Source organism: Maniola hyperantus, chromosome 5 (genome assembly GCF_902806685.2).
Source record: "Maniola hyperantus chromosome 5, iAphHyp1.2, whole genome shotgun sequence".
Taxonomy (NCBI): domain Eukaryota; kingdom Metazoa; phylum Arthropoda; class Insecta; order Lepidoptera; family Nymphalidae; genus Maniola; species Maniola hyperantus.
Window position 1 is genome coordinate 9,178,906 of NC_048540.1, and position 24,503 is coordinate 9,203,408.

The 24,503-nt window shown below is 35.8% G+C and overlaps 2 protein-coding genes across 3 annotated transcripts in view; both read right to left on the reverse strand.

Moving 5' to 3' along the window:
- Positions 1-6,035, reverse strand: part of LOC117982372 (sodium channel protein Nach-like) — a 15,438-nt gene extending 9,403 nt beyond the window's left edge. The window contains exons 1-11 of one of the 2 annotated variants that reach the window (XM_069498484.1): positions 5,803-6,035; positions 5,609-5,706; positions 5,338-5,440; positions 4,811-4,907; positions 4,046-4,191; positions 3,670-3,769; positions 3,170-3,446; positions 2,901-3,039; positions 2,486-2,592; positions 1,827-2,010; positions 118-160 (exon numbers count right to left, since the gene is read on the reverse strand). In XM_069498484.1, coding sequence (XP_069354585.1) covers positions 118-160; positions 1,827-2,010; positions 2,486-2,592; positions 2,901-3,039; positions 3,170-3,446; positions 3,670-3,769; positions 4,046-4,191; positions 4,811-4,907; positions 5,338-5,440; positions 5,609-5,706; positions 5,803-6,023 — 1,515 coding nt within the window. In that variant the 5' untranslated portion in view covers positions 6,024-6,035. Of the gene's footprint in view, positions 1-117; positions 161-1,826; positions 2,011-2,485; positions 2,593-2,900; positions 3,040-3,169; positions 3,447-3,669; positions 3,770-4,045; positions 4,192-4,738; positions 4,908-5,337; positions 5,441-5,608; positions 5,707-5,802 lie in introns of both variants that reach the window. The other variant, XM_034968727.2, reaches the window with a different exon arrangement.
- A 536-nt stretch (positions 6,036-6,571) lies between these two features.
- Positions 6,572-23,339, reverse strand: yrt (erythrocyte membrane protein band 4.1-like yurt). The gene is made up of 18 exons (XM_034968721.2): positions 23,060-23,339; positions 20,096-22,082; positions 13,413-13,568; positions 12,841-12,996; positions 12,085-12,218; positions 10,988-11,115; positions 10,746-10,898; positions 10,092-10,173; positions 9,931-10,017; positions 9,401-9,559; positions 9,060-9,179; positions 8,659-8,849; positions 8,361-8,452; positions 8,145-8,255; positions 7,757-8,038; positions 7,523-7,650; positions 7,151-7,309; positions 6,572-6,794 (listed from the first exon to the last, which is right to left on the reverse strand). The coding sequence occupies exons 2-18, from the start codon at positions 22,062-22,064 to the stop codon at positions 6,588-6,590; spliced, it is 4,314 nt and encodes a 1,437-aa protein (XP_034824612.2). The 5' UTR covers positions 22,065-22,082; positions 23,060-23,339; the 3' UTR covers positions 6,572-6,587.
- Positions 23,340-24,503: the final 1,164 nt, after the last annotated feature.

Genomic DNA, 24,503 nt, shown 5'->3' on the forward strand with positions numbered 1-24,503 from the left:
ACTGACTGCCGCTAAGCTAATTTTTGAAATAAAATGTTTAAATATCAATCAAGGCAAATATGTAGTGTAGCCTGGAGGCGGCGAATATTGTGGTGGATGAACTTCTTTGACCCGTACCTTCAAAGGACGCTTGTCGATTGGCACCGGAGGCTGCTTCCACCTGGTGAAAAAGATAGCCTCGACTTTATGAGAGTTTAAGGGCTTGCGCAGCCGAGGGACTGTAGTCCGCGGAGGACAAAAATTGGTCAGGCATCGCACAACGTATAGTACGCGACAGGTCGAGATGGCAAATGAGGCGGGGGGACGCCCCGCACACCCGCACCGGGTTAGCGCGGAGGCTGTGCGGGTGTGCGGAGCGTTCCCGCCCCGATTATCATCTCTACCTGTCGCGCACTATACCAACACGATCATGGTCCAATAATACGGCGAAAACCTGTGGAAAAAAACTTATCCTCCACGGACAAGAGAATTCAAACGTCAAAACATGGGCGTTAAAGCAAAATGGACCTTAAGGTGACGCAGGACGCTTGACCGAAATTGGCAGCGCACGTGGGTAACATGTTTGCTTTTCACTTGACATTGTATGAGAAAGTTGAGAGGCACGATGATTTTCACTGAAATCAAGCGCGCGAAAAGGGTTTAGGAAAAGTATTTTTGAGAAAAAACTGCTGAATTTATGTTTGCAAAGTAAAGTTATTTCAACTAATGAATAAATAAACAACGTCTAATGATAAATTGTTTTAGAATTTTCATATCCCTAATCTTATTTATTTACGCCCAAAGTTGTCATTAATTTAGTGTTAAAATAGAAATCTTTTGAGCTTCGTAACTTTAAAATCAATATTTTTTTCAATATTTTATATATCAATAAACCTAGATAATGACGAGATAAATCGATATAATTCTTAGTTTTGTGCGTACAATATCAAAAATTGTTGTATTTTCCCTCCTACGTTTGTATGGAGAAAGCACCGAACTGAGCTACCTTAACCGTCTTAATTTAAAGCTAAAGTTCGTCCTACATCTACAGCCAGCGCTCCAAACTGAAACCTTAGGTACTGAATTATTGATTTTAAATCAAGAAATTTTAGGCAATTTACTCGGACGTTATTATTTCGACGTTCAAATTCTATCAACGTCGATGAGATGTAAAATCTCATACTAACGTCATGCACGTCGTGTCTGCACTATAGTTCGCGACAAGTCGAGATAGCAATCGGGGTATGAGGCCAGACGCCCTGCATACCGGCACGTAACTCGTGCTCGCCTGCACCGGGTTAGCGCGGGGGCTGTGCGGGGCATCTCGACCCTGATTGTCATCTCAACCTGTTGCGTTCTATATAGGTAGGTAGTAGGTACCTACCTACTGTTCTACCCGAGTTGTTATTCTAAGGTTACCGCACTGGAAATAAAATATCGATTGAGGACTCAATCGCGCGGCACGATATACACTCCCGCCGTCACTCCATCTCCGGTATATAGTGTGTTATCTATGATCACTACTCACTGCATACCGTCTAAGAGATTGATGAATCCCCCATTACGCAGGTTTAGTATAAGATCAGATGTCTCTATTTTGTGAGGCTGGCTACCTTAAGTGCCCATACAGACACGAAGCGGGCGGGCCACGGGTGCGATAGTTTAAATATCTGAAACGCGCTCCAACAACACACCATCGGGACGTGCGACTCAGTATGTTTAAATAAACTAGACGCACCCGCGCCCGCTTTGTCGATATGGGCATTTAATACAAACTAAAAACAGCAGTTTCAGACTTTCGCGACGCGAGTCACAGTCTGTAGTTCAGTTAGTAATTAAAGACTCACCAAGGCACAAGGCTCAAGTCGTGCGGCGGTTTCGGACGGGCGAGTCGTGCGGCGCGTTCTCGTCGCAGCGTTTCTGAGTCGCGCACGACCGCGCAACACGCACGCAAAGTGAAGTAGTAGATCAGTTCCACGCCCGAGAGAAGCGAGAACCCCAGGAAAAGGCCTGCTATGCCGCCGAAGGATACTGTAAAATTAGTAAATATGCAACTACGAGTATGTTATTCGTCTGTCAGGTTTTAACGTCTATTCTCCTTTTGAGATAATATAATAATATTATCATCATAGTATGTCAAAGGTTTTTTATTCGGTGGCTATGAAGACCAATCCGTGGACCGTGATTGATAATAATAACGTCCACATTTGCCACAGCAAAAGCAGACTATAATATGTACCTATACCCATATTGTAAACCATGAAATCGTAATAGTATCTAGAAAATATTTCCCGAACTCTTCGAAATACTTTGTGACCTGTTTGTGATACTCAGTTTACCAAATAAACCCACGATTAGTACCTAACTCATTTGAGTGAATTTTTTTCCTATTGTTTGTCCCTTTGGCGCCCGAGTCGTTCATACAAAGAGGCATGGCAACGCATGTGCAGGGCATAATCTATAAAAGCTATGGGTACAATTATTATATTTTTATGAATATACAAACCCAAAAGATCAACCCAACCAAATAATACTTCGCGTTTGTACCTCACCATAGGCCAAGAAACGAATTCAGTTTCCAGAGAATTAGTTTGTGATGGACCCTTGTTTGTACTGTAAAAGAAGATTTTTTTGGATAAAATTATTTTGGTATTTTTCTCGCGTCATTAAGCTTTTTAGATCTTGGCTTTTTCTAGATAATACTTCATTTTCGATCTCATTCGTTTTCATTTTATTCAATATTGCTCGCGACTTTCCTTGCAATGTGACCGATTTCCCGAGCATCCTCCGTAGGCAGATGTTGGGTAGCCACATCTTTAAAATATTTACCTAATTTTTTTAAGAACGTTTTCGACGGAATATGTTTGATGGATTTAGGGATTAAAGTATCTATCAAGAGTAGTACAGAAGTTTTAACTTACTCGATGTCTGTTAATTTTTCAACCTCATAAACTGTATGGGAACATCCTAACTCACAAGCACATCGAGTGACATCAATTATGGCCGGAACGTGTTTAGCTATACACTCAAGTTCCTTTACTGTACAATGTTTATAGCCTTCTGCAAATTAACAAATATGTACCTAATGTGTCAAAATTCCTCAGTTATGTTATACAACTCATGAATTCAACAAGTATATAATAATCTAATTAAAAATAGATATGCAGATTCTGCAAAGGAAGTAACATACTTATGAGAGGATAAAAATGTGGAACGCATTTGCATAGAGAACGACACCGCTGCATTCGACACTGTCGCATGCACGCAGTGTATGTGTAAATCTTAGATGTTTCCAAAGACTTTTCATCAGCGAATATGCAACGACGCTGACGGATTGAGAGTTGGCGAGCGTCTTCTGTCGTGTATGTGTGTTTGACGGAGAAGGACACTTTCTCCACGCGGCTGTCCCAGGAATGCTGAGCATTCTGTTCCAAACCAGCCATTTCTTCTGTAGAATGTATGTATATCTAAAAGCAATATTTGTGCTTAACCGGTTGTACCTACCCACAAAATTAAACTAAATTGTTAGTTCTTAAAATAGTGCTAAGCAATTAGGGGACATTGTGAGAAGCAAAGCAAAAAAATAATAATGTAGAGATTTGTTTAACCGAATTTTCCTATTAACATTTTAAAGTTTTAATCTCTTGGCTGGTAAGCATAAGTACTGCATTAAATTATTCAAAAACGTACATCAATAGTAGTGTCGTTACGAAACGAATTGAACATGAAGGACCACTTAGCATCGGTTTCGTGTATAAATGCTTCTGTAAAGAGGTCGGTTTGTGCTTGCCTAGAAAAGATTCCACAAATATAAAAAAAATCTAGATGCAAACTGCAAACACACTAGGAGTTACTATGTTGTGTTGTAACGCGACGTAAGGCGATTGGACTCATTCATTTTTACATGAAGACGTGCAAGCTAATAGCATATAATTAGGTTGTCGTGACGATTATCAATTGTACACCGGAATATGTTGCGACACGACACAGTCACAGTACCTAGATCGTTTGCACGTTAATAATAGCTTTATATGATAGTAAAAATCGCCGTTCCCTCACATCTTACCAAGGCCATGAGCGTTCAGCGTGTCGCGAATTGAAAGCATAGCAAAATCCCATCTCTGTAAAAACCGGCACAAGTAAGGCACAGCATTCTTCGGGATCTCCTTTCCATTCGCAATCGTAGAATAATGTTTCGCAATGCCTTACGATCTAAAAACACATGAGTAGATACTAAAAATCACATCTATAGTACGCGACAGGTTGAAATTGCAATCGGCTAGAAAACGCCCCCCACAGCCCCCGCGCTAACCCGGTGCGGGCGAGCACGGGTGACGTGCGGGGATGCGTAGCGTCCCGCAGCCTCATACCCCGATTGCTATCTCAACCTGTCGCGGGCTATACATACTCATTATAAAATACATTGACAGATGATTAGCTAGGTATAAATTAAAATTGAATTAGCGATTAAAGCAGTAAGATGAGAAGCTTATGAATATGCACGTGGAAGGAAAAAAGAGTCTCCTCGTTCTCCTCCTTAATAAGCTTCTCATCTAAAGAAGACAAAAGAATCTAAGGAAGACAAAAGAAAAGATGGGATGGATTGCGTGAAAGAGGATATGCATGTAAAAGAGGGGCATAATACGATGCCAGAAGGCAGAAGCGAATGGAAGAAGATATAAGTAGCAATGATGGACACTGATTTTTAAGAATTTAAAATAATAATAATAATAATTTATTTTAAAATAATAATACTTACGCTGAAAACGGCATCTTTGGGCTGTAGAAAAGGCTCAATCTGATCGTTTTCTATTAAATCATGATCACTTACAAATTCCGAAGTTCGACTAGCAATTGATTCATAGCTGAGTGTCGCTAGCCACCGCAGCATATCTGGAGCTTTTGACGGAGGGTCGGATTCCCATATTCTTTACAATAAAATAAATATAATATTTTTATTTAAGTCGAAGTCTTCGAGTCGAACCTGAGAGCATGCTACCTATTACGATTGGACTTAGAGCCAGTGCGTGGCAGTCCTTCATTATTTTATAAAAGCTGAAAGTTTCTCGGCGTGTTGTTGCCAGCACTGGGAGGTACGATCGGCGACTATTGTGTAAAAATCTTACGTCAAAGTAAGTCTAAATATAAGTAGTTCTAAGTATAAGTAGTAGTATATAAGTTTGTTCAAAATAGTTCTTCAAAATTGCCATCTGGCAATGCATGACGTGATTTCTAATAGTCCACAATACTAAGTATCTACTTAGAATCCCTCTGCCAGACACCCTGAAACTTCAAGAGCGTCTGGCAATGCATGACGCGATTTCTAATATTTTGAAGAAAATATGAAACTTGACCTACTTGGTAATGTATTCTTGAAGCAACTCCTCGTCGACCGGATTTTGATCGCACAATGTGACCGCAGGAAAAGGGACGTCCCAGTTGTGAAAATCTGTATCTAAGCCTACAAAAACCAAATACGTATATAGCTGCAATAATTTATTTTTGAGGATATGTTTTGGCATAGATAATATCATAAAGGTAAAATGTAATTTAATACAGATTTAAGGAAGCTACAAGTTAGTCCAAAAAGTATGTAAAAACCAAAGGACGAAATTCAATCAATACTTACCCGTAATTGTTGGGTTGGTCTGAAATTTCTCCCATAAACTAACAATAATGATACAAGTAGCCACAGCACCTATGGCAACAAAACTGAACCACATAAACCTGCGATCGAAAAAATAAACAAATTCGTATCGAGTATTTTGTCATAAAACAGAGTAGGTATAGATAGATACATTTGGAAGTATAAAATCAACACACTTCTCGCAGAACGGTCGTTCTTTTTCTGCAATATATCGAACACCATGCAAAGTAGAGTTATTAAAAAACTCAGTTGTTTGATGGCGCAAACTTGTTGCAAAAAGTGATATCGGTCCATCCTCGATCGCTTTAACTTTTGGACTTGATTTTTCCGCAATCCAATTCTTCCGACTTCTAAAACCCGGGCCATACTTCGGCACGCTTTGAGGGTGCACCTTCATAATATATTTTTATATAGAAAACTGTAGGACTACATCATTGCTGTCCGGACGGTATACCTACTGTCGTATTCAATAGCCTTAAAATTATTATGGTCGATATCCATGGATCACGCAAAGTAGATAACATCACCACTATCGACCGTATAATTACAAAATTATTGTCAATTAGCTGACCCGCCCTGGTTTCGCACGGGTGAGCTTACCTATTCCAAAATTCCAACACACGTATATAAAATATGTGAATGTTTTACCTATGACTAAAATATAGACTAGACTAGCTGACCTACCCCGAATTCGAGTGGGTGGAATTCCTAAGTGTCATCTAAATCTTTTCTTAGTCCAGATTGATAGAGCAACGTTGATCCAAGGCGGTAAACGGATGAATGACCAACTGTAGAGAGATTTGGTTCCATTGCATCGGTCCCAAATCCATGTTAAGTTTGAGGTGTCAAAACTCAAAACGTACGTATTAAGTAGTTTTTAAAATTTGTTTAATTAAAAAGAATGGAATATAATAATAACTTTAAACGAAAAGTTTCATTCTATCGATTGCGATTTCAAAGTTTACAACGCACTCATTGGATTGATATTTTTTTTCGACGGCAAATCGCCAAATTCGACATCCCTTGGTATTAATGGATCTATTTTAATATCCAAGTCTTTTAGTGCATCGTCCAAAATCTTGATTTTGCCTAAAAGTTTTTCAGCTTGGAGATTGTACCCCGGCTCCAACATTTTACCACTTGGATTTAATTTGAACAAGTATTCTGCCTATAAAATACATAAAATTTTAATTAGAGTTAGCGAATCTTTCTTAAAACTTTCGATCGTGCAACGATCTTAAAAATGGAAAGTTCTGGGTTCGTTGCTGGACTTCCAGGCAGAGCAAGTTTCGGAATAAATATTTTTTAACCATTCTCAGGTCAGTCTGGTGGGAAGCTTTGGTCGAAATAATGCACCCTAGTAAATGATTAGGGATATGAGTTTAGTGAAACTGCCATACCCAATCCAAATTAGAACATTTTCATTTTAGACCATGTCATCACCACTAGGTCAGATCGCAATCGAGGGCTAGCTTGTAGTCAAATAAAAATAAAAGTATGGACGTACAAATTAGAAGAGCTTACTAGGAAATCAACAGGATCTTTTGGGCGTAGCTTAGCTACTTCCAGGAGTGCAGTGGTCAAAGTTGGAAAAATATTGTTCACTAAGTAGTTCCTCGTTGGTTCACCTGCTGCCGCTAGAGCCGCTTCCTCTTCATCGCGCATAAGCGAGTATAATTCCGACTGATATGTAAACAAAAACATAAAGAAATCGAAATCGAAATCAAAAGAAAAAAATTATCACTCTTTTAATTTTTAAAATGTTACTAACCGTAAAATTAGATAATACCTAACTACTTGACACTAATAACACGTTAAAATTAAAAATTAAACTTAAATTATTCAAAAATTCGCTATTGTTAGATCTAATTTTACTTTGTTTATCGAGTATCTTACCCAGTATTCCATTTTTTCTTCACGTTCTTCTTTCAATTTCTCTTCTAATTCGTTCATTGCTTTTTCTTCTCTAGCACGAAGGGTTTCTATTTCTTTTTGTTTCTTTCTTTCAGCCGCTTCAATTTGAGCTACCATGAAAGTTAAAAATTTGCTTCATAAATGATATTTAAGTTGGTACCTTTAGGAAGTACATAGATATTAATTTTTTTATGAAATATTCACATAATCCTTTACCAATAAGCTTTCCATAGCGGCACGGTCTTCCCATTCTCAAGGAAACTGACGCACAAGGTCCTTGCATAGCATAATCCAAGTGCTCCTTTACCGGTACTACTAATGGGTGAATATCAAGTTCATCGAAAAAGTTAAGAGGAGTAACATCGCGAGAATCCCCAGCTCTAAATTCATTAAGTCGCTTCAACATTGCTTCTTCATCTAATCGAGCATCATCTTCTGGTAGACGCATAGCTTTCTCACATATAAAATCATCGGTAGCTTCCAATGATACAACAATATCTAAAAATTAATAGGTATAATCAGTCATTTTGTACTCATTTTACATTTGTGTAGTAATATTTTGCATGATTATCTTTTCATTGATAAAAAGCATCATTAAACTTACCTGGTAACAATTTTTTTAGCACATTGCTATAGAGATCGGCATCTTCATCAAATTGTTCCTTATCGTTGTCTTCTCCCGTATCTGAATCTTGTTCGTCTCCTTTATCAAATACTAGACAATATAATGACATTTGTTTTACAATGAAAAACAATAATATATAATGTGAATTTCATATAAATCATTACAGATATTAAGAAGTTATTTAAAAAATCTTACACGCAGAACATTGTGCCAGGTTTGTTGGAAAGCCGTCAAGCACCCATCCCTTATTTAAAGCTTCTCGACATAAAAGTCTTTGTCGTAGATATCTATAAAAATTTGATGTTTTTACTTTTTTTTAATTTATATACTAGCGCTTGGCTGCAATCAGACCTGGTGGCAAGTGATGATGCAGCCTAAGCTGGAGCGTATCCAAATTACAATCAATATCCAAAAAATGCAATAGCTGTATTATATTCACAGATGTAAGTAACACCTTCCAAACAAATAACGCATTTTTCAGCTTTCTACATACCCCAATATTTCATCTTCGCTCGGAGGTCGTCCAGATTTTAATAAAGCAAGGGTTCGCTTAGCATTTTCCAGAATGGCTTCCTCTTCGCCGGCATCATCGTTGACGTCAGCAGTTCTGTGTTCATCTTCTTCCCCAAGCGGCATGGGCAAATCAGCCGCTTCACCACTCTCCCAGTGAATTACGCGCCAAGTCTATAAAAATGCATTATTTAACTTATATGTAATGCTTCTTTCACGGCCTCATGATTTCAAATGCCGATCGAATGCACCATACACCGATTCTGCAGCTTTCAATAGATTTGCTGTGCAGACTTTTATGACATTTTACTATCGTGCATCCCTATCTCAAGGATGTTTATGTAATTTCAATATAGACCAAAATAGCGAATCTAAAAACAATACCAAGTCTTGTAATATATCTTCAGCAACTGTTTCCGGAGATACATAAAGGAGCCCATAGGCCTGGCAGATAAGCTTCGACAGCGTAGTCTTGCCTAAGATTGGAGGACCGTAGACAATAACCTATAAAGCAAGAATATTGATAAATTAAAAAAAAACTAAATATAATACAATATAATAGAAATATATTTATTTTATGATCCAAAACATGAAAATAATTTAAAAAAAACTAATAATTCACAAATAATTGCTGATTGTCATTTTTGAGGGTAGTACGTATCTACAAATACTAGGTACTTAGTATCTACAATTTTCTTCTAATCGACTTCGTCGTAGTGATATACCTTAAACGCTTTTAACCCCTGTTCTTTTTTAAATTGTTTTATAAGATCAGGCACGTTTTCTGCAAAAGTCAGTTCAGAGACCCATTGGAGAGCCATAGTTTCGACAATAAAAGTTGGTTCCATGTAGAGATTCAATGTCATCAAATCGAAAATTCTTTGCTGAAAAAAGAAATGTTTAAAATCAGAACTTTTTCTATTCAGAAAGTAACTATTATGTTCAAGTACGTCGGTGTATAGAAAACCATAGGTAGGTAGGTATGGAAGGTAATAATAGTGAACATTTGTAACTAACGACACTCGCCGAAAAGAAAAGGCAGGTAATTAAATTTATCTGTAAGTAATCTTTCGACAACTTGGATGAATTAAAGTCGATAAGTTACTTAGTTAGCAATGTTTTTATATTTTGTCAAAAATTACAAGTCTTTATTGGCAAATAACAATGTTGCTTAGAACTTATCGACAGAGATAGTAGGTACAGACAGATTGATTTCATTAGGTAATTTCGGTCATCGAAATGCTCGATAACTTACATCGATCTCCGGAATAAGGAAAGCATCCTCTGGTGGTATACATTTAAACATTCCAGAGCCAACAAGGCGGCCTAAAGGCTTTATAATCTGTAAGATAGGTAGGCTTAGTTAGGTAGTCATCAGAAAAAATAGAAAATATTGAAAAAATAAAACAATTAAACCTCTCTCTGTTTGGTAATATTTTGTTCCACAGCAAGTATGTAGAGTTTTTTCGGAAAATCAACCACCAAATTGTACACAATCCTAAAAACGGCACTAGCTAAAATTCGTATTTTAGGACAAATTACTAAAGTAGCCCTACTGGTCTGGCACGCGCTGGCTCCCTCTATAATGCACCTTACTATAGTAAAAATAATGACCGCGTTAAATAATGGTTTCAAAGAATTTGCTTACAGAATACATTTCCGCGCTCAATAATTGCTAAGCGGATTACTAAAAACCCCAACATAAAAACGTGCCAGCATTCTGATCGCCGGAATAAAACATTTACGAGTCTTGATGGAATTGAAACATGAAAGTTAGAACATGTTACACATGGAAGATATAACAAGTAATTGTACTTATGTATAATACTTTTGGGCGTAAATCTACAATTCAGTTATTTTAATTCAATCCCTTCACTTAAAAGTAGATCTATGCGGTATGATTTCTGCTTATTTTTTACTGCTGCATTATGCATATCATGTTCATTACTTTCAAACTTACCTACGTCTTTGTAAATATTAGGTGGGTGACTATATGAGGTCTGCTGCAATCTAACTTTAAGTGGGTAGGTGCATTGCATTATTATCAATAGATTCATAAACGATACGTACTGGGCAAGGTCCGAAACATTGATTAACGGAATGACATTCAAACCGCGACCAAGAATTGGCAGAAGTTTTTCGCATTCCCATGCTTTTTGAAACCAGTAGAACAAGACGTCTTCGCGTCCCCCGTAAGTGACCCCTGACCCGATGACTATTGCTCTGCCAATATTATCAGAAAGTTTTTGATAAATTAAAGTAATGGTATCATTCTAAAAATGTAGTGATGTATCGTATTCAATTCAACTAACCCTATTTGAGATCTGTAGTTCCTAGCAATACCAATAACCTCGTTTTCGACGTCGTAATGTATTTTGTAGTTTGGGTGTGGCTTTCTTTTACGAAAATCCGTCTCAATGAAAGGCATATCTGGGGTGTCCTTGATTAAACAGATAACGAAACTTCAATATTGTACCTACTCCCAAACGCATCTCAATCTGATCAAATTCTTAACAATAAATTGAAACTCAAGTATTTTATTTCTCACCGGTCCAATTTAGGCGCTTAGGATAGGTCAAGAGTCAAGACTACCCAAAAGGGGATAGGTAATCGGTATAAGTATAAGGTGTTTTATAGAATTAAAGGCAAACCCTAATTTATTTTCCTCCTGCATTTTAAGAATACCTATCAACAATAGGTCCCGCGATTAGGGTATATACTCTAAATAGACGGATTTCGTTTTGGTCTGCAAGCAAACTGTTGTGAAGCAGTTACTGTGCCCTTTAGCAATTGTCGACTGCTTGCGTGCGCATTCTAGTACATGTACACAGGTCTGCCGAACGGACTACCCAGTCCGTTGCAGTTAGTTGCGATGCGGTTCTGTAAACTGCACAATAACTATACGTAACCCATACTATGCTATCATAGAGATAGATAATTCCCAATTGCAATTTTACAGTCAGCTTGCAATCCAAATGCAGTCCTTGTGTCTTGACACAGCAAAGATCTTACTTGTAAGATTAAATATTAAGATAAAACAGCTAACCTAGACGTGCGGCGTACCATAACGCCAAGTAAACTGATATGCCTACGGACTCTGTATATGATTACAGAGGTCACTGACCAGAAAAATACTTAGACTTAGTTAAGCTAGTCTACTTTAAAAATGTGGGCTTAAATAAAAACTGCAATCGTTGCCGAAATTTGTTCAAACGCGAATCGAACTTAGATCCTCTTGGCGAGAAAGCTTTCACACCAGTTGCATATTTTAGCCACGCACCAACTAAGGAATTAAAAGGGCAAACCTTAGTGTCCTACCTTTTGTTACAAATTTTGTCATTTGTAACAAAAGGTAGGACCTACCTTAATGATATTCAAACAAAGCGTAATCGCTCGTAAAAAGTATTACCGGGTCTAATGGTTTAGTAACGGCCCAAGTCATTACGGTCGATATCAGAATCAAGTAACGTTTTTTAGAGTCACCTCCGGCTCCATCGTCGTCTGGATGATCCGTTTTTTGCTTTTGTAACAGCTCTTTTAATACTGGAACAGGTTTACGATATTTAATTTGTTCATATCTAAAATCTAAATTTTCATTGACTAGTAAACTGTGGAGAGCAGACTAGCCGAGAATATCTGTATTTATACGCGCCGATTTCTTCTAATGATGTTGATATCTTATCGCCTATATCTTGTCTTGTTGGTAGAGGCTTTAGGTCATAGAGATAGGTAATATTTCTATGCTTTAGGTTTACGTTGCCCCAGTCAAATACGGGAAATGGGAACGACCGATAAATCAATTTTGTTAAGGCACCTAAAAGTAATTTCAATCATGAGCAATGCTTTAATTTACAAGGAATTCATTTATTATTCATTCATGGGTATTAAAGTGGTATTATATTTATGTGTATTCATTTATTATTATTACTTAACCTTATAATGCCTATAGGTACCTACCTACACACAATAATACGGAATGCCATACCAACGTAAATCCGAAGCCATACATAACAGCATATAGGTACCTACGCATAATCTTCAATAATAATATGGAGTAAGGATTAAAATATACATTATCCTAATATTTTATCAATAATGTCTATTAGGCTACATAACTATCTAATTAATAAGATCAAAGATAGAAGCGAAGCGTTAATTTACTAACATTTTAGATAATCCATGGCTATTTGTAAGTCGGCCCTGTCATAACTAATATCGAAGATAACAGTTCCACATGCAAGCATTTGAGGCAAACATTCGGCTGTTGGGACTATCCGGGCGACGTTATCCAAAGTCTTGACCTTGGGATCCACAACGGTACCTAGTCACAAGGCAGGTTTGTGCAACATTAACATAAATTCGAATTCGATTCGGTATGTTTTAAGAGATTTTAGTTTTAGAGGTCAAACGACTAGGTAATCTACCTAAATCGCATAGTAATTTCGTAAAGCTTATTCTTCAATCCTATCAGTATGAGTTTCATTCTCGGTTATACTCGTAAGAGTTTTTAGGAGCTTCCTAAATAGATGTGAAAGAGAATGTTTTTAGCTTGATTTTGAATCATTTATATTGCAATATTTTCGCAATGGTCGTTTGTGCCGAAAAGCCTAAGAGGACTGACGATAATGTAGACGGTGATAGAAAGCTGCTAGATGAAGAAGACATGAGGACAGTGTGGTGGCGCTAAGGCAGGGACTTCGACAGACTGATACCTATGATTAGCTATTGAGTACTTACCTATGATTTCATATGGTTGTTCTGGTGGCAGAGGTGTTACAGGGTCCGCGTCTTCCCCTATAAACGTCTGAGATGACTGCTTGGTAGATTCAACGGCTGCATTTTTCACCAAAACTTTGGACATTTCCTTTAAATAATGCTCTCCATGATATGAGTTCAAATTATTAATAAAGTAACGTTTAAGAGAATATAAAAGTTCATAATTTAATGAAGATTTCTCAGAAGATACTTTATCCATTGACTTCTTCATGATAGATATTGGAAGCTAGAATAAAATATTATATATTTTTTAGAATATTATGTGCTGAGTTTTAGCAACAAAACAATTGACATAAGGTCACATAAAGGCATAGGTACATGATGTCAAATAATGACACTTAAATATTTTTTTATGCGTGCACTCAAGACTTTACTGGAACTCGTTCCTTTTTGATGCCTTTTTTGCCATAAACATGTCTTTGTGAACGTCAGTGCAAAAAGGCGGTTTCTGCTATCTAATTATAATGCATATGGTGCAAAAATCGAACTATAATTAATAAATCTTGTACAAAAAATAGTCATACCTAATTTTTATACAAGACCAGTTACGTAATGGAATGTAAATAATTAGTAGGTAATGAACTTGGGACCGAGAAAATTAAGATGGTCCAAATAAATAAGTCTCATATAATATGCTATAATGCTTTATTCAGAAAAAGTAAATAATACTTAATTTAAAAAAAGATTGATATAACTTTATTCGCTTAAAAATAATTAAGTACCGTACAAAATACAAAGGCATTAATATGGCTAGCGCAGTTTGATACAGTAATGTAGAGCAGTGGCCCTACCGCGGTTGTTTGACAGCTACAATGTCACGATCGTAATCATCTCTGATTGGTTAATGCTCGCTCACTATTGGCCACAATGCATTGTTGCTCATTGTTGCAACAAGAATCGCACAAATTCAGCCAATCAGAACAATTGAGATTGTAATAATGATTGATGCAGGTTTTAGACAATCGCCCCGCTTAGCCAAGGAGAGATTGCATTTTTGACGTTTCGATAGCAGATATCAAACAAGTATCAAAGTATGTGTGCGAGAGGGCATCATCGACATAGGAGGTAATAAGTCGTTGTACTACGTAGTAGTACATAAAATTTCTTTATGGAGGGCATGAGGGCATACAATATTATTTTGTATGTAACTGATAGACGTCAAAAACGCAATCTCTCGTTGGCTTTATAATAATCTGCATCATGCATTTCCCGCTAACTAGAGTAAAACACTATCACACTGCATCATGTTACACAAGTAGATACTAGGTGAACAATACGATCAGATATAGTCGTTGATTTAAGTTCTTAGTTCTTGATAGAATCAAACAGTTATTACATGGATTACACGGCAATGCAAATCGTTGCGGTACAGCCCGATTGAAGGTGTAAAAATACTCTATTAATGAATACAGACATAGAGATCTATTTTCAGATGAAAAATTCCCTACTATTGAAACTGTTCTAATTAGCCATGCAAAGGAGATGTTTCAAATTGCGCCTTATACATAATACAGATAGGTTGTACGCTTCCTTCAAAATTGAGGAAAATCCCTTTATCTCGGAAAAATTTCAAACAATTACCTAGTTTAAATGTATAGCTTAGTGCTACAAAAATAATTTTAAATTAATAATGTCATGGATTTTCAATAATGGCGTCTGATTACAGATGTACAAACTACGATGTTTTGCTTATAGTAATAAAATGGTAATAAAGAAAATGCCATTTACTAACTTGACCATTTGACAGTCTTAACAGTCAATCGCTTTATGTCAAGTTGGTCTGTCAAACTGTCAATCGGTTTATGTCAAACAAAATTAAGTAACCGTCATTTAGCGGAATGAATTATATCTTAAGTTGGCCTTACCGCTATTTTAATACTGTACAAGATCTGGCCCCAGGCACATACATTCTTGAAACATCTCCTTTACATCCCGATAATAGTAACGCGTCAGACGTCGTCAACAACCAAGCACATGGTAAGAAGTTGTTACCAACTTTAAAAAAACAAATATATTTAATAAAAATCTTATAAGTATTTAACTTATCCGATGGGATTTCCCATTGACATATTCTCATGAACCATCCAACTTTTTCAGTAGGTGAGCCTAAGAAAGGATCTTCAAAAGTGATTCATCCCAGGTCTGCCATATCTTACGCGGGAGTTACCTACGCCACAAAGTGTTACGTCGTTTTAATTTTGTCAAAAAACGCTAATAAAATTTATTTACTTGATTGATTCCAATAGTAGGGAATAATAATAATAGAAGCGCTTAATTAGAGTATGAATAACTAAACCTAACAACAACAATATAAATATCAAAGATAATTTTTAGAAACTTTTCTATATTATATGGCCCTGTCTACATTATGTCTGATAAAAATTTACTCGTCACTGTAATTTATAAATTATGTTTCACCAAAGTAATAGCAACTTAAGTCATAGGTACTTAATGAAAATTTAGAAATTACCTACGACGTGTTATGATACAATACTTTTCCATTACACATTAAGAACGATCACGCATTTATCCGATCCGAATCGGTGAAAATACGGATATAAAAACTCAGACCAGATTAGGTTTTTTCATACGCACTAATCCAATCTCTGATTCAAATCCAAGCTATTCAGTGGACATTTTTGACATATCTAAGTCATATGTCTGATTTGAATGCGAGGCAGATCCGAGATATTCTCACGGATGACGGAGAGATATCGGGTGACGGCAGTTGGATGTAGTGCGTAAGCTACCAAACTGCATACAACTTAGTTTTATGACTACTTCGGAACGTATTTTCACGGACGCGGATCGGATGAGTGCGTTACCGTCTTAAAGACATATGTATATGATTACATGTTATTAGTAGTAGTACCTACTTTAGTAGTACTTAATATAACTTAAAAACTTAGATAAATAACTTAATAATCTATGTAAATAAGAAATCCAGAGTAACAACAGGTAATATTCTATGTTACGAACAGTAAAAGTTTGGTTAGCGGTCAATTTCAAGGGCATCATTTTCAAGAGCGAGACCAATAATTAATCTATGTTTTCAAGGTACCGTACCCGAAGGGTGCCAACGGGACCCTATTACTAAGACTCCGCTGTCCGTCCGTCCGTTTTTCTGTCAGTGGGCTATATCTCGTGAACCGTAATAGGCGGAGAGTTGAAATTTTTACAGAATGTGGATTTCTATTGCCGCTATAACAACAAACAATAAAAATTTCAAAATTACCGCCACGAAAATTAAAAAAAATTAAAAAGTGTTATTTCTTGTACGGATAGTGATAGTATGAAACCTCGCATTTGACCGATATTTTTTCAAGCAAGATACTAAATAAGGCACAAAAATAAGAAAATACGTTTCGCTGGTTCTTAAAGCTGAAAAGTTTCTGTGACTTATTACCTGTTATAATAATGACTTGTGTAAGTACTGTGAACGAAACAAATACGCCTTCGATCAAAAATTACGATATCAATTAAAATTAGAAAAATTATACTTGAGTAGGAGTTTTTAAAAAATAACACAGCTTTCGGCATAGCTACTAATGATTTTAGAGCACCATATTTGTCGATTTTTATGGTATAATATTAGATATATCAGATTTAAGTTTGTACATATTTTGTTACAAACTACATAGAAATAACATGGCATTTCAAATATCGTGTGGCACGAAACAGGCATTTATCAAAAAATTTAACAAAACGGAATGTTTAGTTTCGTATCAATAAATTATTATTAATTTTAATAACAAGGTACTTGTTTAATGTTCAGTCTTACGCTGTAAAATGAGCAGAATTAATTAGTATTTGTGGTCGAAGCCCATTATCTTCCGTTTAAGGCCTAACTCTTACTACGCTGATGACAGTCGCGTACTTACGTTGATTAGGTACGCGTATAAATATAGGTACAAGCACCTACAACGCTGAGCGCGTTGGAAAATTTCGACTTAACCCATGAATTAACCGTAGGTATAGTTAAGAAAGCGCGACCGAAATCGGCGTAAAAAAACTGTTTAGAGAATTTTGGACGGAAGTTTTAAATTAGGTACGACATGGTACGTACCCTTAAATATATTTATTAAAAAAAAGCAGTTTTAAACGAACTGTTTTGGTGTAGTAAACATTTCTGTTTTATTTCATTTAATGAAAACAAAGAAAAATCTGTGTGCAACGATTAAAATGTACAAAAACTAAGTACCACTAGAAGACTTTTGGATTTTTTAATTGTTTAATTAAAATGAAAATTTTAATAAGTATCTGATATAAGTAGTTCTATTCTTAATTGTCTTCATAAAATAACAATTTAAATTGAAGTAACTATGTGCATCATTGAAAGAATAGTTCCAAAATTAAGTAGCTATTTTGAAATCATTGTTTCAAAAATGCACCTACCCATCTTATGGCATCTGATTAGTTTGCTCCTTGTAATACTGATTTTTTTACTAATTATGTTGTACCTACTGTTAACTGTTACTGTTCCATAATAATACGAGTACTGTAAATATTGATAAAAATATTCGATAATATGATTTATGGACGGCCTATAATACTCTACATCTATGTTATTATTTAATTTATTAAGTACCTACAGTGGCTGTCCCCTCAACCCGGTTTTTTTCCGTTCAATTTTTGCAATCGTGTTCTGCAGTATTTTTGTAGCTGCACATCGATAAGTAAATATGTAATTTTATAACCCTAGTACCTTGTTCAATTCAAGTTACATAATACTTATACCGATAAAGGGGACTTAATATATACTTACATCTTAAGTTAAAGAATCTTAAATGCTGTCATGCTTATATTTACCATCACCACATAAACAGGTAGTATACATTATACAATTAATATTAGTATATATTACGTGTTATTAGGTCATCAGATCATTTACTGTATAGTGACTGTTTTATTTAAATACAAATATATATTTACTTAAACATTTTTTGTAAAGTTTATCATATGGAATACTTAAACTAATAAAACAGCACTTACCTATCTATGTTATAAATCTTCCGTTATCATATCAACAATAGCATTATTGAGTATCATATAAATGTTTTAAAATAGTTCTACAGTCTACAACAAATGGAGCGAATATTCCTATAGCGAATATTCAAACTCCAAATCAATATTTAAAAAACTGATGTAAAATCTCTATCTAAGAAATACTGATAATTGTTTGTTATAATTATGGAATGTAAGCATAATAAAGCGTAATAAATAATAATTACTTAATAAAAAAAAATTAACGAATAAAATAGAAATACTTTTACTCCAATAAACTTTACAAGTATCTCCTTTCGAATTGTCAATATGATTGAATCAGTCATTTCCTTGGTCATTTCAAAAACCACACCACCACATAAGTTAAGCTTTTCTCAAAAATACTTTTATTGGTGCAAACGCTTCCTTCAAGTTAAACACATATTCTGACTGAAAACCATGAACGTCAGGACATTCCTTCCTCTTTAAACAATATCGCGTAATTGGCATTACGTACTTATGCAAAGCAAAGCAAGCTCAAAATGTGTTCAAGATACCATTCTAGATGAGCATAATATGCAATTTTATAAAAAACATCATATTTAGCCGGTCAACTCCAAATGTCAAAGAGGAGAATGATAGAAAACATATCATTAGATATACCATAATGACAGTAACACATGAAGATGTTACATGTTAATAAAGTGTAACTTTCAAAAATATTGATTAAATATGACTTTTGTTCAAATTATGTACTACCTATTTAACATGGTTTCTTGCTAAAGAAACAAAAGTCAAGACCAGTTTTTCAGGTTTTTTTTACTATTATTATTTCAAAATTCAATGTTTCAATTATTCAAGGTTTACACACTATATTCAGCCTAAAAAGTTTTTCGAAATTCGTTTACTTGTGAATAACACAATTTTTATTGATTTCTGAAAAATTCTAGTTGTGTGACTTATGTGGTTTTTGAAATGAGCGATTCAATTATTATCTAAGGAGTATCACTCACCAAGAAGCGAGGCGACTTTCCGACGGCGCAGGCGTTAAAGAGACGCATCTTCTGCGCTAACTACTGGGAGACAAGGCGACGCGAGACTATCATTTTTTCTCGAATACTTTTATGTTTGTAAAACAAAACATAGTATAAGCGCATAGCGTAGCTAGCGCAACGAGTGTGCCGTCTCGACTTTGCGGTGTGCTCTGCGCCTTAGATGTTATAGATAGTCGTAATTAAATTATACACTTAGGTAAAACGTTTCGAATGGAAGTGAAGCATCTCGCTTTAGGTTTCTCTCGAAACTTAAAAGTGAAATGAAAAATGTCTATATTAATGTAAAAACCTGTATTTTATATAAGGCACAATTTCATGTCTCTTTTCGATCACTGACACCTGAAATTACTTCGTAATTTCGGAGCACGTCACGCTATAACTACTACTACTACTACTAGTCTATTTTCATCAATTATTATAATTTAGTTAAGTAGGTATCCATTTGTATCAAACAGAGGCAACTTTTTTGAAAGGCAAGTAAGTATACTTATTTTGATTACCTTTTATTAATTAGCAACTAAACTACTATGGTCAGCGTAATTTAAAAATGTGACCATAAAGATTGGTGTATACCTCTTTAAAGTTGTGTTGTTATAACTGATTTGCGGTGGATTATTGTAATTTCCTTTTCTCCTATCCCAGATGGGGAACTCGGTTCTGAAGTGACGAGCCATGGCGAAAGTGATGAAATCGGTTGAGATTTAGGAATTAAATCTTCATTTCTCTCAACAGGTTTTGGAGACGCCAGTTTTGCTTGTGTGCGTGGAGGTTCAACCACAACTATAGACACATATTGGGAATTGTTTGGATTTGTTTCATTTAATATCTTCGGGGATGGCGTGGACGGAATAGATAAATTAATGTTAGTTGATTCGTTGATAATTTTGACTTCGCTTTGTTGAGCTTTTAGTATATTATTACATTTGAGCTGACCAGGTGGTAGATTTTTAGTAGATGGCATGTAGCATTTTGTTTGGTTGTTAGGCACTTCACTATCAACTGCATCCAGTTGGTCTTTTTTAACTTCATTCTTTGAGTCATCACAGTTTAGTTTTTCTTTAACTAAACTCATAAGGAGATCATTTAGTGGATTAAATTCAGCAACAGGTGAACAGTTACAAGGCGGCTTGTTAATCACTAACTGTGTCAAGTTATTCTTCTTTTCTTCCATGTTAGTTTTATCCATCTTAAACAAAACTTTGTTGCTGATGGCATCATCTTTTGAAATAAGTACTTCCTCTGGGGCTTCATCACTTATAAGTTTCTTATTTGAGGGTTCTCCTACTTCAATAGGTCTCGTGTCAGTTTCAACCAAAGCAGATTTCTGTGATTTTGCACTACTCTTTCTCGATAAGGTGTCAAGACCAGTTTCAGTTACTGGGACAGAATGTTCTGCTGATGTGCTTGGTTCCGGTTGCAAAGAAGTATCGGGTTTGGAAGACGTATTTTGTTTCTCACGTTCTCGTAACACATGACTTTGCCTTCGCGCGAATCTTTGACTAGGCCGCCTTTCAAACTGGACAGTACGACGTGCCCGATTTTGCTGAGTTGTTTGATATTCTGTTTTACCCGAGTATTGGAATCTTGAACCCATTCTGAAGAAGTTCTGTCTTGCAGATGGCCCTTTAACTGGCGCTCGTAAGCGGAAGAAAGTGTGATGCTCTACAGCACATTTCCAAAGATGCTTACAAGCTTTTTCATTATGAAGTCTAAAGACAAATGTATGTTCTTGTTCCCGACCTTGATCGTCGTCTTCGACAACGACTAACGTCAATTTCTTCTTTTTAAAATCTAATTTACTGATTTTAGGCCAAAAAAATAAACCAATTTTTTGTGGCCCTTCAAATACGAGAATGCCTGTGGGTGTCAATCCTAAATGATACTCACACCCATCTTTGCCAAGGACAATGTGCATGTCAACACCATACATTTCAAGCCACTTTGCCTTATTGAGATAGTTTACTTCAGCTTGAGCAGGAGAAAGACCCTTGCATTTTTTATATTCTTCCAATATTTCAATTTCCATTTCTTCACTTTGATTAGGGACAAATCGGAATTCTGATACAGTAGCTGGTGTGTGTATAGACTCATCGAAGTCACCAAGTTCAGACTGCAAGGCCAGTGCTGCTAATTCTACAGCTGTAGAGTGAGGACATTCTAATTTGCTCTCCAAAATATCTTTCTTTAATTGTAAAAAGAATTGATATCTAGTCAATTCTTCTCTCAAATTATTAGGTTCAGATGAATAAAATTTCACCTTCAGTCTTAAAGTGTAGGGTGGCCCAATTTTCACTTGTTTTTTAATCGTTTTTGTTGGATCCAGCCAATGTTTAACATTATTGGTATCAGTGAATTGTAATCCAAAATAATCCTTCTCTATTAAATCTAATGAATAAAATACTTGTTCATAGAGATCACCCGCACTTGCTTTTTTAGAAAGATTAATAGATAAATCAGTATCATCAAGAAGCATTACCTTGCATTGTATCAGGTTTTTGTTGCTAGAGGCTTTTTGATTTTGTTTGTTGCGCGTCTGGCTGGAAGAACGCCCTCTTCTACTGAGGAATCGTAGCATTGTTGTGTTCACTTAGATCTGTAAAAGACATCAAACAAGTTAATTTTTTAGTTATTTATAAATTTCTGCAATGTTTAAGGCAGTTGTCCCATCGCAGACGAGAAAGCAACTAGGCATCAACTATTTTTCGCTCAAGAAACATACAATCGATGTGTGATTCTGTGGCAATAAAAGACATATTAATAGTGGATTGCTGAATGAGAATGTCCTAACCACTAGGCTACCACAGCTTAAACACAATCATTAAGTCGAAATTATATTATAGGAACTGTCAACAGAATTAGATACTTACATGTAATTTGCCGGATACCCTAGTCAGCTGTGATAGCCTAGTGGTTAAGACGTTCACCTCCTATTTGGAGGTTAGGGGTTCAATCCTGGGCATTCAGCTCTAACTTTTCGGAGTTATGTGTATTTTATATAATTAAATATCACTTGCTTTAACAGTAAAGGAAAAAATTGTGACAAAACCTGCACAACTGAGAGTTCTTCATAATGTTCTCAAAGGTGAGTGAAGTCTGCCAATCCGCACTTGGGCAGCGTGGTAGACTATGGCCAAACCCTTTCTCATTCTGAGAGGAGACCCATGCTCTGTAGTGAGCCGGCGATGGGTTGATCATGATGATGTAATTTAAATAATAATTATAATAAAAGTTAATTTTTAATGACTTCTTATCTAGTAACATGTGCATGTAATTTAATAGCACACCATTTATTCATTTACTCACAAAGGGAGTTTGATTACACTGTTTAATCTATATTTATTCAAAATAGCTTTTAGCTAGTAGATTTAGTAGTAGATATTGATGCAAGTCATGGGTTTCTACCTTGACTTTAGTAATTTGTATTCAAGAAATGGCTAGTCACTTGAGCAGTGTAGTTTAAAATTAAGGTTTTGTCCATATTTTGTATTGTAATAATAAGTTTTACTTTCATTTTCCATTCAATATTATAATAGCTAATGTATCAATGCATCGATGGTACAATATACATACCAAATAGGTAAACGACCCTGGTGTTCGCAACTTTAATAAAAACCGAACACCGATTTCAAGTAAAATATTCACTAACTGCAGTCCATAACAATAACTAGGTAACGCATATATTTTACGAGTGTGTTTTGGAGAAAAACTTCAAGATTAGATTTTATCGTTGTCAATTCTAATCTATTCACTTATCACACTTTTCACATTTAACTTGAGGCACTTGAGCATTGAGGCTTGCATTTTGTACAGCTTTCATATATTACAAAGTACTCTGTGGTAACAGGCTAACAACCATCATTCTTGATTCTGTGGAAACCTCAATGTCGTGGAAACATTTGGAAACATTTTACAATTTGACACATATACATATTAATCTATGATTTGACATGAATAAAAATAATCACCTGAGACATTGACTTAAAGCCGGTTCACATTGCAAGCGTTTAACGCGCGTTTAAACCTACATGCATTCTATTTAAGGGCAAGGCAGGTACTACAAGGGTAATACACATACATACTTTTTTACAAAACGCACGCAGCTCTAGCACCCATAGCGCCTACACAAAGGGTAATAGCGTCTAGAGTCTGGCTAACGAAAGATGAGCCTGGGTAAATACTATTATTTTGTTTTGCATTTTAGATTATTAAATACTAGATGATGCCCGCAACTTCGTCCGTGTGGATTTAGGTTTTTGAAAATCCCGTGGGAACTGTTTAATTTTCGGGATAAAAAGTAGCCTATATCCCCGGGATGTAAGCTATCGCTGTAACAAATTTCGTCAAAATCGGTTGCACGGATGGGCTGTGAAAGGCTAGCAGACAGACAGACACACTATCGCATTTATAATATTAACTAGTATGGATATGGATTATTTTATTTTGCAAAATAAATTTGGTTTGATGATATTTTGGATGTATATTATTATGCGTTGAGTTAAGCGCGCTCTTATTTCTCGTTGGTGGCTTTTATAACGCGGATAGACGTATTTTAAAGGTTCCCTTGGTCAGTTCGTTCAGAAATCATCCGAGATGGAAACGGAAGCATTTAATACCAAATTATTCATAGATAGATAAGAAAGAAAATGTCAGGCGAGGGACATGACAAGTTTAGTAGTAAATAATTATTCATGAGAACTTAAATAAATACAGAGACAAGCTTCGGAAGAACTCGTCCTCATATTCTGTAAAGAAGATGAGTACGTTTTCATCTGCTACGAGTTCATCTTTTATGAGAGCCAATAGGTAAGTCATCAAATAACTTGATTGACATACTGAAGTACTTTACTAGTTACCTAGTTGACAAAAGATGATGGGCATTTTTGGATGGGGCCTGGATACCCAAAAGAGTTTTAATGCCTATTAGCTTAGGTTTGCTTATAACCTACAGTTACTGTAACGAAACAATTTATCTCAGGAATCCACCAGGTATGTAGTCGAGGCGAGGACATAAAAA